This window comes from Taeniopygia guttata, chromosome 20 (assembly GCF_048771995.1).
Source record: "Taeniopygia guttata chromosome 20, bTaeGut7.mat, whole genome shotgun sequence".
In the NCBI taxonomy this organism is placed as follows: domain Eukaryota; kingdom Metazoa; phylum Chordata; class Aves; order Passeriformes; family Estrildidae; genus Taeniopygia; species Taeniopygia guttata.
Genome location: NC_133045.1, coordinates 3,226,580 through 3,239,204, shown reverse-complemented (window position 1 = coordinate 3,239,204; position 12,625 = coordinate 3,226,580). Strand labels below are relative to the sequence as shown.

The 12,625-nt window shown below is 49.8% G+C and overlaps 1 protein-coding gene across 4 annotated transcripts in view; it reads left to right on the top strand.

Moving 5' to 3' along the window:
• The first annotated feature begins 1,945 nt into the window (after nucleotides 1-1,945).
• CBFA2T2 (CBFA2/RUNX1 partner transcriptional co-repressor 2) overlaps nucleotides 1,946-12,625 on the top strand; it is a 58,948-nt gene continuing 48,268 nt past the window's right edge. For 3 of the 4 annotated variants that reach the window (XM_030288862.4, XM_030288860.4, XM_072917158.1), the window contains exon 1: nucleotides 1,946-2,079. In XM_030288862.4, the coding sequence (XP_030144722.4) occupies nucleotides 2,052-2,079 (28 nt within the window). In that variant the 5' untranslated portion in view covers nucleotides 1,946-2,051. Of the gene's footprint in view, nucleotides 2,080-6,027; nucleotides 6,112-12,625 lie in introns of those variants that run through there. The other variant, XM_072917157.1, reaches the window with a different exon arrangement.

The window sequence follows — 12,625 nt, the reverse complement described above, 5'->3', positions numbered from 1 at the left end:
TCATGTGTGCAGGTCTTTTAACATCTTTTGGAGTGTACAGTACCATCTTTGGGGTATTGTACCACCTTTGGGGTTGTGTATGCAGTTATTTTAACATCTTTCGGAGTGTACAGGAATTTTAACATTTTTTAAGGGTGTGTAGGTATTGCAACACCTTTGGGGTTGTGTGTGCAGGTATTTTAACATCTTTCAGGGGTGTAGAGTTATTGTAGCACCTTTGGAGATGTGTACACAGGAATTTTAACATATTTTGGGGGTGTACAGGACTTTTAACATCTTTTGGGGGTATGCAAATATTGTAGCACCTTTGGGGATGTGTATTCAGGAATTTTAACATCTTCTGAGGGTGTACAGGAATTATAACATCTTTTGGAGGTGTGCAAGTATTGTAGCACCTTTAGAGATGTGTGTACAGGTATTGTAGCACATTTGGAGATGTGTATACAGGAATTCTAACATATTTTGGAGGTGTACAAGAATTTTAACATCTTTTGGGGGTGTACAGGAATTTTAACATATTTTGGGGGCATACAGGTATTGTAGCACCTTTGGAGATCTGTATACAGGAGTTTTAATGCATTTTGGGGTAGGACAGGTATTACAACAACTTTGGAGACGTGTATACAGGAGTTTTAACATCTTTTCGGGGCGTACAGGTATTGTAGCACCTTTGGGGATGTGTGTAGAGGAATTTTAACCCCTTTGGGATTGTGTACAGGTATTGTCACACCTTGAGGGGAGCCGGAGACCTCCAGGGAAGTCCGTGTGGCCTGTGGGGTCTGTGGAGCTTACACTGCACAGCCCAGCTGTGCCTCAGCCCAAATCCCCTCAGAGCCCCTGCTAAAACCCGGCTGTGTCTTACCCCAAACCCCCTGCTAGAGCCCGGCTATGCCTCACCCCAAACCCCTGCTAGAGCCCGGCTGTGCCTCAGCCCAAACCCCTGCAGAGCCCCCTGCTAAAACCCAGCTGTGTCTTACCCCAAAGCGCTGCTAGAGCCCGGCTGTGCCTCACCCCAAATCCCCTCAGAGCTCCTGGTAGAGCCCGGCTGTGCCTCACCCCAAATCCCCTCAGAGCCCAGCTGTGCCTCAGCCCAAACCCCTGAAGAGCCCCCTGCTAAAACCCGGCTGTGTCTTACCCCAAACCACTGCTAAAACCCGGCTGTGTCTTACCCCAAACCACTGCCAGAGCCCGGCTGTGCCTCACCCCAAACCCCTGCTAGAGCCCGGCTGTGCCTCAGCCCAAACCCCTGCAGAGCCCCCTGCTAAAACCCAGCTGTGTCTTACCCCAAAGCGCTGCTAGAGCCCGGCTGTGCCTCACCCCAAATCCCCTCAGAGCTCCTGGTAGAGCCCGGCTGTGCCTCACCCCAAATCCCCTCAGAGCTCCTGGTAGAGCCCGGCTGTGCCTCACCCCAAATCCCCTCAGAGCCCAGCTGTGCCTCAGCCCAAACCCCTGAAGAGCCCCCTGCTAAAACCCGGCTGTGTCTTACCCCAAACCACTGCTAAAACCCGGCTGTGTCTTACCCCAAACCCCTGCAGAGCCCGGCTGTGCCTCACCCCAAATCCCCTCAGAGCCCCCTGCTAAAACCCGGCTGTGTCTTACCCCAAACCGCTGCTAAAACCCGGCTGTGCCTCACCCCAAACCCCCTGCTAGAGCCGGGCTGTGCCTCAGCCCAAATCCCCTCAGAGCCCCTGCTAAAACCCGGCTGTGTCTTACCCCAAACTGCTGCTAAAACCCGGCTGTGCCTAACCCAAATCCCCTCAGAGTCCCTGCTAGAGCCTGGCTGTGCTTCACCCCAAACCCCTGCAGAGTCCCTGCTAGAGCCCGGCTATACCACACCCCGAACCCCCGCACAACCCAGCTGTGCCTCACCCCAAATCCCCTCAGAGCCCCCTGCTAGAGCCCGGCTGTGCCTCACCCCACACCCCGCAGCAGACCCCCCGCTCCCCGCTGCTCTCCCCGCCCGGCTCCGGGGCGGGCCGGGGGAAGCCGCGCCCCGCTTCCGTCACGGCGGGGCCGGGCCGGGCCGGGCAGGAGGCGCGGAGCTCCGGGCCATGGTGGGGATCCCGGGGAGCTGCCAGTGTAAGAGCCGGGCTCGGGGCTCGGGGCGCGGGGCGCGGGCGGGAGGCAGCGCCGGGCCGGGGAGCGGGGCAGGGCCGCGGGAGGGGAGCCGCGCTTTGTGTGGCCGTCTGTAATTCCGCCTCTGAGTCCTGTGTGGTTCACTGACCCGCAGCGCGGGCCTGGGGACCCCCAGCCGCCAGCCCAGCCCCGCAGTGCCGGGTTCGTGCGGGATTTCCAGGCTGGAGGGGTTTGGAACGAGGGCCGGCAGTGCCCGACCTCGGTGCTACAGCCCAGGCGGGCTCGCACCCTCCTGGCGCTTCCCACATCGCCAGCCCAGCACCCCAACGCGCCCGTGAAGTGTCTGGGAGGCTTTATGGAAATACCCACAGTGAAATACCCACGGCAGAGCTGGGCACGAGTGTTTCCCCGCTACAAGCTGCGGGCACACAGCGAGCTGGCAGCCGTGTGTGCGAGTCCTGTGCACAGAAATCCTGCTGGGAGCAGCACTCTCCTGCGTGGAGCTGGCAGGGTGGGTGTCTTCAGCTCCACGTGCGTGAATTTCCCCAAAATCCTGGGTTTGTTGGCAGAAGTGCTGTGCCCTGAGGCTGGCGGGACAGCACGTGGTGCCTCTCGCCGTATTTCAGCCTCCTGAGCGTTTCTGTGGGTTTGCCCACAATTGGGATGGGATTGGAGCCATCCCGGGATGAGGAGCGAGGTGCCGGGATGTCTGGGTGTAGCGATGTCCATCGCACATGGCCTGGGTCACGGCCTCAAGGTGACTCTGCGGGTAAGTCTTTGCTCGGAAAAGGGAGAAAAGCAGTTAAAAGCACATCCCATCAGGAAATTCAGGAATTTTGAAGTGAAGTGTGGATTGCTCATAGAGAAGCAGTGTAAAGATAGATGCTGATGCTAATACGGAAACCACTCTGAAAGCTGCATCCCCGATATGGAGAAGGAATTACCATATCGTTGGTTTTATACTTTATGGTGCTGCTTGGGGCAGAATGTGTGGAGATGTTGGGGTGAGTCTGTTACCCCTTAAGGCAGCTGGAAATAGATGAGTCTGTCAAGGCGTGTGGACTTTAGCCAGCCGGTGTCCCAGGTGCTTGGAGAGCACCGTGGTGGCAGAGCCGTGTCCATGTGGCTTTGGAGAGCCTGGGCACCAGGCTCCTGACCTGCATTTTGTCAGCCCCACAGAAGGAGCTTGGCTGAGATCGTGTGCTTTAACCCTGCTGCCCCAAGTCTGTGCCCAATCTCTTTTCCCCAGGCTCCCTTTGAAGTCAGGTTGGAGAAACAGGCACTGCTGAGGGTGATTCATCCCTCCAGTCTTGGACACCTCTCTCTGAATGAGACAAATTCCTCACTGGAAGTGCCTGGGCTTTTTCATTGACTGCAAGGAGAGTCCAGGGGAGCTGGTTTAGGCTTTGGCAGTGAGGAGCTGGATGAAACAAATCCCACCCAGTGTGTCTGCTCGTGGTGCAGCTCCGTGGTGTGTGCAGAGACCGGTCAGATTCCCTGCTTCCCTCACACTGAGCACAGGGAGGAGAGTCAGACCTTTGAAATCCTGCTGAAAATATTTGAAGCTAAGGGAGACAGGGATCTTGTGCCTCCATCATAGCTTCAGGGTGGGTACGTGAAACCAGTTCCTCTCAGCTGTGACACTTCCTGCAACACGGGACAAGTTGTTTGAATATTTTATTGGATTGTGGCAGGAGCGTGTGAATGTGTATGTGGCTGTTCAGTTTTGCAATATTAAACCATGTCTGAAATTAGGAAGAAATTCCTTCCTGGGAGGGTGAGCAAGCCCTGGCACAGGGTGCCCAGAGAAGTGGGATCCCTGGCAGTGTCCAAGGCAGGCTGGACAGGGCTTGGAGCAGCCTGGGATAGTGGAAGGTGTCCCTGCCCATGGCAGGGGGTGGAACAAGGTGGTCTTTCAGGTTCCTTGCAGCCCAAACCAGTCTGTTATTCTGTGATTAGGGCTTTTCATCTGGGACCTGCTGGCAGAACTGAGCAAGCAATTGCTGACCCTATGGCAGCAGGGACAGCAAGGCCATAGCCCCTGGCAGGAGAGGGTGAGGGCGCCTGGAATGCTTGGAGTGTGTCAGTGGGAGATGAAGTGTAGTTTCTTATTCAGTTTAATGTGTCTGTGGCCCAGCATCCATTGGGGAATACTGAGGATAAGCCTGGTGAGCCATGCAGCTGCTTTATAGAGATAAGCACATAGATATGGCTTTGTAGATAGATCAGGTAAGGATGCCCTGTTAGTGCCAGCTATTGAACAGTGTGAACACTTGCACGAGACATCACTCGGTTTCTGGGCCCAGTGTCAGCCCAAGAACACTGTTGGGGTTTATCAAAAAAGTGAATAATCAGACTCATAATGTTTATAAATCTAATTATCTGCATAGCCTGACGATTTCTGATTTTTACAGATCCTGGCAATGTCAGGAGGTTGCTTGATTACTTTGGGTATGTGTTACAGGGAAGTGGATCAGTGCTCAGTGTGAAACTAACAATGGGGAAGGAAAGAAGAAATGTGGGACTGCTTTGAAACTTTGGAATATTCCATGTTGGTTTAAGGTACATGCTGGCTCTCATGAATATGCTCTTCTTATGTGGATATTTCCAATGGCCAAAAATTGAAATGGATCATTCAGGGACCTTAGTCTTGATTTTCATATGTTGTAAAATGAAAGGCTTTAGGTATTCCTCTTGCTTTGTGCCAGTGTTCAGGACAGTGAAATAAATTGACATTTTAAAGCAGTCAGAGAAAAGAAAAAGAGTTTTTGATTTGCTGGTGCTCTGAGGATTGAAAAGAGTTTGTACTTGGGGGAGAGCCTGTGGAGTTGACTCTGTTGGAAGCAGGACTGGAGTGGAATAGGCAGAGTGCTTTCCATCATCCTGAGCTGCCAAGGAGTCACAGGCACCTCGAGAGGCTTCCATGAGCCACTGAGAGGGGGGGAGAACTGCTCAGGTTTCCTTCTTGCTGGCAAGAATCAGAGGTGAACTCTTCCCCTTCAGAAGAAGGAGGTGGCTGTAAGACTCAGAAAGGTGAGAATTGAATCCACCTCTCAGATGTAAAAAGTCCCATGGAACTTCTGGAAGGGTTTCCATCCAGATTGGTGATTTACCTGGAACTCTTGCAGAAAACCACCTTCCTGAGAGCATTTGTCCAGCCACTGTCTGCAGCTTAAAACTTCTCCTGTGTCCATGTCACCTTCCCATCTCTTTGTGCCACATCCTGACTGTGTGCACACCCTTATTTGATTCAGCTACAGACATATCCTGGTCATCATTTTGGCTGTATTTGTGCACTCCAAGTTAATCATCCCTGACCTTGGAAGTCAATTAAAATGTCCTTTACTCCCTTTCATGAGAGAGCAGTACTAACTTTTACAGGTAACAACTTTTCTGGCACTCAGACTTCGAGGTCAAATTCTGCACATGTTTTCTTCAATGACGTGCTTTGCACACTTGGGGTGATTTAAAGGATCAGACTGTTCAGGCAGGGATTTTCTCCAGTGTAGATTTATGTTGGTATTTAAGGTAGTCATTGCCAATAGCTCTCAGCCTTGGGTTGCAAGGCTGTTTTCACAAGATATGTGGCATGCTCTTAGCTTGGCTTTGGGGCCATAGCTGACACTTCAGAGCTTGCTAAAAGATATTTGAAAAATATTACAGAATTCTCTCATCACAGGTACGGTTTTGCATGGAAAATGCAGGATTAGCCTTTTTTTGCCTGTGGATATAAAATAATCAAATACTTAGTGAAATGCTTCCAGACTTAATTGCTGTAAGATTGGACTCGATAGACACACCAGTTTGTTTGCATCAACACCTGCTTCTCCCTGCTTATCTGTACTTTTTAATCCTTATGATCTCTTGGGAGTTGGCTTTCACTTCCTAGCAGTGCACCTGGTTGCTGCAGCAGGAAGTTTCTCCAAATCTGTCACCTGACACGCTCCCACCTGGCCTTTGTGTGTGTTTGATCCCGCCTTTTCTGCCAGGAGGCAACAGGAGGAGGAGGAAGAGAGGGATAAAGCCGTAAAGGAGGTAAAGTAAGGAGGCTGTATGTGTTTGGGGTGTGTGGGAGTGGGCTGGGGAGGGCTGGTTGGGTCGAGCAGTTGCTGGCAGTGGTGGAACTGGGCTGGTGGCACACAACGGGCTGCAGTGCTGAGGAGCCAGTCCAGGGACCCTTCCTGGTCAGCAAAGACTCTTCAGTCGCCTTAACAAGAGTGGTGAGCACACAAATGGGCCTGACAGCTCATTACATCCCTGCTATCTTTTGTTTGTCGGCAAAAAACAAATATTTGCTTTCTAGTTTAAAGCTGTGCATCCTGCCTGCGGTGCCTCTCCGGATCTGGCTGCAGGTGTTGGATCAAACAGAGGTGGAACAGTGGCTGTAGTGTGGGGTACAGCTGTAGAGTCACACATAGTGCTGGGCAGGAGAACTCCTGGCTGTCTGCTTGGAGCACAGGCAGCTTCCTTTTCTTAGGTGGCTGTTGTGGGCTGCAGTATTTTTTGGCTGTATTCCCGAGAGCAAGCACTTCCCTGGGTTTTGGCTAAGCAGAAACTTAATTTAACACTTTTTCAAAGTATGGGGACAACTCAGCCTGCAGCATTTCCAGGTGCAGATGAGATTAATTTGCTTATCTTAGCTGAGGGCAGGTAGTTGTGCAGGGGAGGTACCAGAGTCAGGATGTTAAAACACAAAGAAGTCAAATGTTCCTCTGTTCCTCCCCCGTTGTGCGAGCTCGTTTGCATTAAAACACCCGTCTGGCAGATCTGCTGCAGGAGCCTTCCCTCCATCTCCTCCTCCTCCTTCATGACTAGCTTTGTTGGGGGCCAAGAAGCCACTGATGAATTGTGACTGGAAAGTGCTGAACTTTGAGGGGAGATGAAAAAAAAAACCCTCAAAACATTTGCAGCCCTGGCAGCGGGTCCACGGATCGCTGATGGGGTTTATCTTCTGACATCATGAGGATCTCTGACATTTCTAGCTTAGAAACAATAACTTGCCTTATCCGTCGTCATGTTTTTCTAATTAAAGACAAAGCTTGGTAAATATTTTTTAAATGATTGAATTTCCCAAGTATGGAAAACACATGTCGGGAGTCAGGCTGGCTGCGTCCGATGCGCCTTTTCCCACCATGTCCCTCGGAGCACGCGAGTGCAAATACAGATTTAGAGCTGTGGGTGACAGGTTTATCTGGGATGATTGGCAAGGATTTATAAACCAGGAGGGGATTTACTTTGCTCTCCCTCCCTCCTCTTCCCCCTTCTTCCCCCGCCTGTCCGACCCCCGTCTCAGAAATAGGAAATTGGGATCACATTAAACCCTAATTGGTTTGGCTCCAGCGCTAGTTCGGTGGCTGCCAAATAGTTAATTTATTGCGTGAGAGTTTGGCCATGTGTTGAGAGGCAAATTTGCTTGAAGCAAGGCATCTCTGTAAACTATACATCCATTCCCATGCCAGGTCCTGTTTACAGCATCTCCAGAGTGGGGTGCAGGGGTTGCTTTCCGTGCCCATCCCGGCAGGACAGCGCAGGGGGACCCCGCCTCCCTCCTCCCCTGCCAAAACGCTTTCAGGAATTGTTGCCTAAAAGAGCTTAAAGTGGTTTTAGCCGGACTTGGCGCTCGACGTTTGGAAACTGCCAGCTAGATAAGACGTGGGAGGCTCTCAGGAGAATAAATGCATCTGTTTGGGAGATAGCAGCAGGCCTGGGCTGTCACCGCGGAGCGGGGCCAGGTGGGGAGTCCCCGGGGGTGGCAGGATGGCTTTTCCTGCATTGTGTCAGCAGGGGCAAGGGGGAAGCTGGCATATCTGCCTGCCCCACACAAGTCCTCCTTGTTCCTGCCCTTCTCCATGGTGCCTCTCGGACATCCCGGATTTGTTGTCACTTGCTCACGGACCCATGGAATCTAGTGGTGTTTGGCTCCTGTGGAGTTTTCTGGAAGATGGGCTCCAGTAGAAGGGTTTGCAGAGGTTTGTAGGACAAGCAGCCTTTGCTAAGGCCATCCCTGCTCTCCCCAGCATTATTTGGATTTGAGAGGATACTGCAGCCAGAGTTAAAGACTCACTGCTAGCACATCTCCGGTGTGGATCATGATTTGAAAGAGGCTGTGTGAGAAATAAATCCATGGCTGTGGCATTTTATTTCGTTCCTCGCTGAGTTAAATAACAAACTTTGTGTAAGTGAGCTGCTTCCAGCTCCGAGGCAACAGAATTATCACCGCCGTGCTCAGCGGAGCCCTTTCTGTGTCAGCTGCTATTTCCATTGTGAACTTGATACCTGAAGGCTCAATATTGTGACCCTTTAATTTTCAGCTGCTGAAACGTCCCCTGCGAGCTGGCTAAAGGGGAAGAGCTCAGAGGGGAACTTGCAATGGTTATGCAGTAGGAGCAATGTGTTTCTTTGGGTATTTCTTAAGTGCTCAGTGTTTAGGAGAAATTGATAGGTAGTAGCAAAACACATTTAGCAATACTTTTCCTTCTGTAGCTCTTGCTTCCTGGGATGTAATAAAATCCATTAAGTTCTATTTATGATCAAAGGCCCAGTATAGTAATAGTTTTATTTGGATAATTATGGCTGTTCTACCAATAATGAAAATACTGCACACTTCCAAATACTGCAGTGTTTAGAGGGGTGCAGGGTTGGCACAGCCAAATGTTTGCAAGTTTTGCTGAGGAGTCAGAGAGATACCAGTTCAAAAAAACTTAGTTCAAACTGAGTCCCTGTAGGAAGGCGTGTCCTGCCCACAGGTGCCACGTTGGGCCACGCTGCCCTGGGTTTTCCAGCCGTCCACGGAGGTGCAGCCGGGTTAGGCAGACCAGAAGGGGTCAAATTTGGCAGGTATCAGAAGCAAATGTGGTGGCTTGTTTTGGAGAGAACCTTTTCATCCCCAGGTCTGAAGGCAGGTTCAACATTCAGCTGGGAGCAGCCACTCCCCACTTGTGCATCTCCTGCCTCGTTTGAAATGCAGCCACTTCTGGGGATGAGCTGCTGTAATTACTTTAAAGCACATCATACTTCCACCACTTTTGGCAGGAAGGAAGGAGGAATACTGTACTCCATCGCCAGACAAAATAGAAATCAACAATTGGGATTTTTCTCAAAGAGCAGATCTATCTTCTCTGCCATTAAATCCGAGTTGGATGGGAGCCTTGTACCCATTTTGCTTTCCCGGTGCAAGTGTGTCGTTCTGCAGCTCACAGCCTGCGTTCATGGGAAGATTTAAAGCAGCAAATTCTAGCCAGGAATTCTTTCTAGCACTTTGCTTTCCTTCTGCTGTTTGCCTCCCTCTTCACACTACAGATGCTGATGGATCACCTTCCGTGGTGAGTAACGGGACACGCTGTACTTTACGTGGTGCTGGGAAGCCTCGGTGTCCTCGGGAATGTTCTTCCAGAGAGGCACTGCCTGTGTGACACAGCTCCTGACCCGTGCTGCTTCAGGAGTGGCAGTGCCTGGGTCTTGTGGCTCCCACATCAGCCACTGCAAATCAGCTCACTGGAATTGTGGGTGGTCACCTGCATCCATTTTCTGGTGTTTATTCACCCTTCTGCTGCAGAGCACCTGACTTCAGATTACTGCCCTTGGCCCACCTGAGTTTCCACATTCCAGAGTACACTGGTGGTGTCCTTTTAACCCCCCAGGGGTTGAGTTTTTTCCATGAGAGCTTGGTTTTCCCTCTTTATCTAGGCATGCTGAGCACCTAGAAGTTAATTTGTTGGACTCTTCTGAGGGAGAGTCTTGGTTTTGCACTGCAGTACTCCAGAAACATTCCCAGGTGCTTGTCTGACTGTTTTCTTCTTGAATATATTTGACTTTTTGAAGAACCCTTTTTTTTTCCTATGTGGTATTGATTTTAGCGAGAGGGAAAATAAAACCTCTGTGCATGTGAATAGGTAAATAACTATCAGAGCACACAAACTGTTGAGCAGGTGATTTTCAGTTATTTCTCTGTCCTCTACCAGTTTTATTTAAGTTTTCAGTCACTACAGTTACTGTGTTCATCAAGTTTTATTTCCCATTTAATAATTACAGCAGTTTCCCTTGAGCCCTGTACCTCTAATTAAGAAAGCTAAGTTTGAGATAACACTAATGGAATTAAATTCGTTATGTTTTTATGGTAAAATATGCTCAGAAAAAAAACACTGGTAGGCTCAGTCACTACTCCTGAACATTGTTTACCACATCTTGATCCTCCATCAGTGCTGGGGACTATCCTGGTGGCATAAGGACAGTAGAGCACCAAAGACCAGGATCTGATCCATGCAGGAATTCTTGCCTTCAGTCTCACAGGTACCAAACAACATCGTTTGGTTGGCACAGAATCTCCCTTTTTCCCTTGTGGGTGTGTAAGGATTGCCTCAATTTCCACCAGCACTGCATTTTTACTGTCCTGCTGCTGCTCCTGCTGGTCTGAGGTGGCCCAGGAAGCTCTGGAGAACCTGACAGCACCACTCAGAGCTGGTCCAGCTTCAGGTGGGCTCTGGGCAGGTGTGACCCCGTCCCCATCCAGGCTCTGAGAGCCTCTTTTGGTGAAGGGCAAGTGGACAGCTCTCCCTGAGTACATTCAGCACACCAGGAATTTAGATATGTCCAAAAGGCCCTGCTGCTCCAAGCAGCAGCTCCGTGAATGGAGATGCACCTCTTCACACCTGTTTTATAACACAAGAGCAAAATATTCAGGGCAGCTAAATAGTTTATGGCCCGACAAACAAATTCTGGCAGTGGGAGCACGAGTTTCCATCTCATTAAATTGTTGGCAAAGCCCTGGTAATTCCAGTCACTGATACAGCACAGGAATTATCCCTCAACACGACTGGTCGTGTCAGGTCAGAGCATCACTGCTTTTTCTCAGCAATTGTGTGTTTGTACTTGAGGGGAAAAGAAAGTGTTGAAATGTCAATTCATTGGGTTCTTCTCTGGAGCTGCAGCAAGGTCTTGTGAGGTCAGAAAAAAGTGTCTGCGGATTTCTACACCTAAAGTTGTCATGAGGAATTGTTCTCAAATAATTTTTTTTTTTTTTGTCATACAAAACCTGACACAGATTCCCAGTTTGTCAGGGGCTCTGAAGTTTATGTTGGAGCTCAGCAGCTGTGCTGCAGCCCAAGACACAGTTCCTGCCATCTCCCAGCTCTTTGTTGGGCTGTAGGAAATTACTGGACCTTTGGAGCCCTGACTTGGGGCAGGTCAGCTGTATCATGGCCATTCCCATTTGGGGAAGTGGGCTGTGAGCTGGAGAAAAGGAGTGCGAGGTGCCAGTGTCCTCTGGCTCCTGTGGCAGGCACAGGATGAGGTGTTTTGGTGGCACACACGTCTGGAGGCATGGGAAATTTGCCTCCAGCACTGTTACGGATTTTCTGGTGTCTTGCAAGCAAGAGGGAGCAGTTTGCTCTCCCTGCCACGTGTTACCTTCCAGAGCCTTGAGACAGCCACATGCAAAATTCATTTTAGAGGTCAGTCATCCAGTCTCAGAGACTAAGGAATGTTGTAGTAGGGTTTTTATAAGATTTTTATGTTTTATCAAAGGTCCTATAGTTTTCTCATTAAAGCAGGATTATCCTGCTGGGATTAGCTGTTCTGCATGGGTGAGGAAGACAGGCGCTGTGCATTTTTATAGTGAGATGCACTGAGGAGCAGGAGAGCTGGGGGGATGCAGGTGTTTATAACGGGGCCCGAGAGGGGCTTTTACAAATGTCGGCTTGATTTGACTTGACTCCTGAACACGTGGGGGAATGGCAGCAGGCTGCACCTCCAGCACTCCTTAGCATCCAAATATCTCAGTCCTGCAACTCGTCCTGGCATTTAACAGCCTCCTCAGTGAGAACCTCAGGGAGTGAATTTGCAGCTTTTCCATATGCCGAAACAAACAGGCAGGGAAACCTTTTAATTTGCACAAGGATCTTCTGTAGTCAATACAAGTTGACCCTGCAGGCTTTCTGGAACTGATTCCTGTCAGTTTGGCCTTGCAAGATTTAATTTAACCGTTAAATTGTCTCCCTTTTCCCCAGCATTTTATTACATAGACTCCCAGAATGGTTTGGTTGGAAGGGACCTTAAAGACCATCATGTTCCAAACCCCTTCTGTGGGCAGGGACAGCCCATTCCAACCTGGCCTTGAGCATTTCTCATGGATTTTTTTTTCCTGCGTGACTACAATGCTGAAGTCAGCTCAAGTCACTTGAAAATTGCTACTGAGTAACAAACAGCTTCTTTTGCTGGTTCTTTGGTGACTGTAAATGTCTGGATTTTGTTGGGAAGTGGGTTTGGGTTTGTTTTTTTTTTTTTTTAATGCACTGTCTGCTTCTCCAGTTTATAGTCTAATAGTTATATACCCTTGTGCCCTTAATATAAATATTATTAATATTTGTGTTCTTAATAGGAATATTATTAATATTGCCATCACTGACCAAGAGCTTGGAGGGAAATGGTGCAAAGAAATGCTGAAGCAGCACTGCTAACCAGGTAGTTGTATGACACTGCTGCTTAGTTGTACAGAGTCTCCAACAGGAATGAACTGTTGGACTAAAAGCCTGCTCAGACTGCAGTATGGACT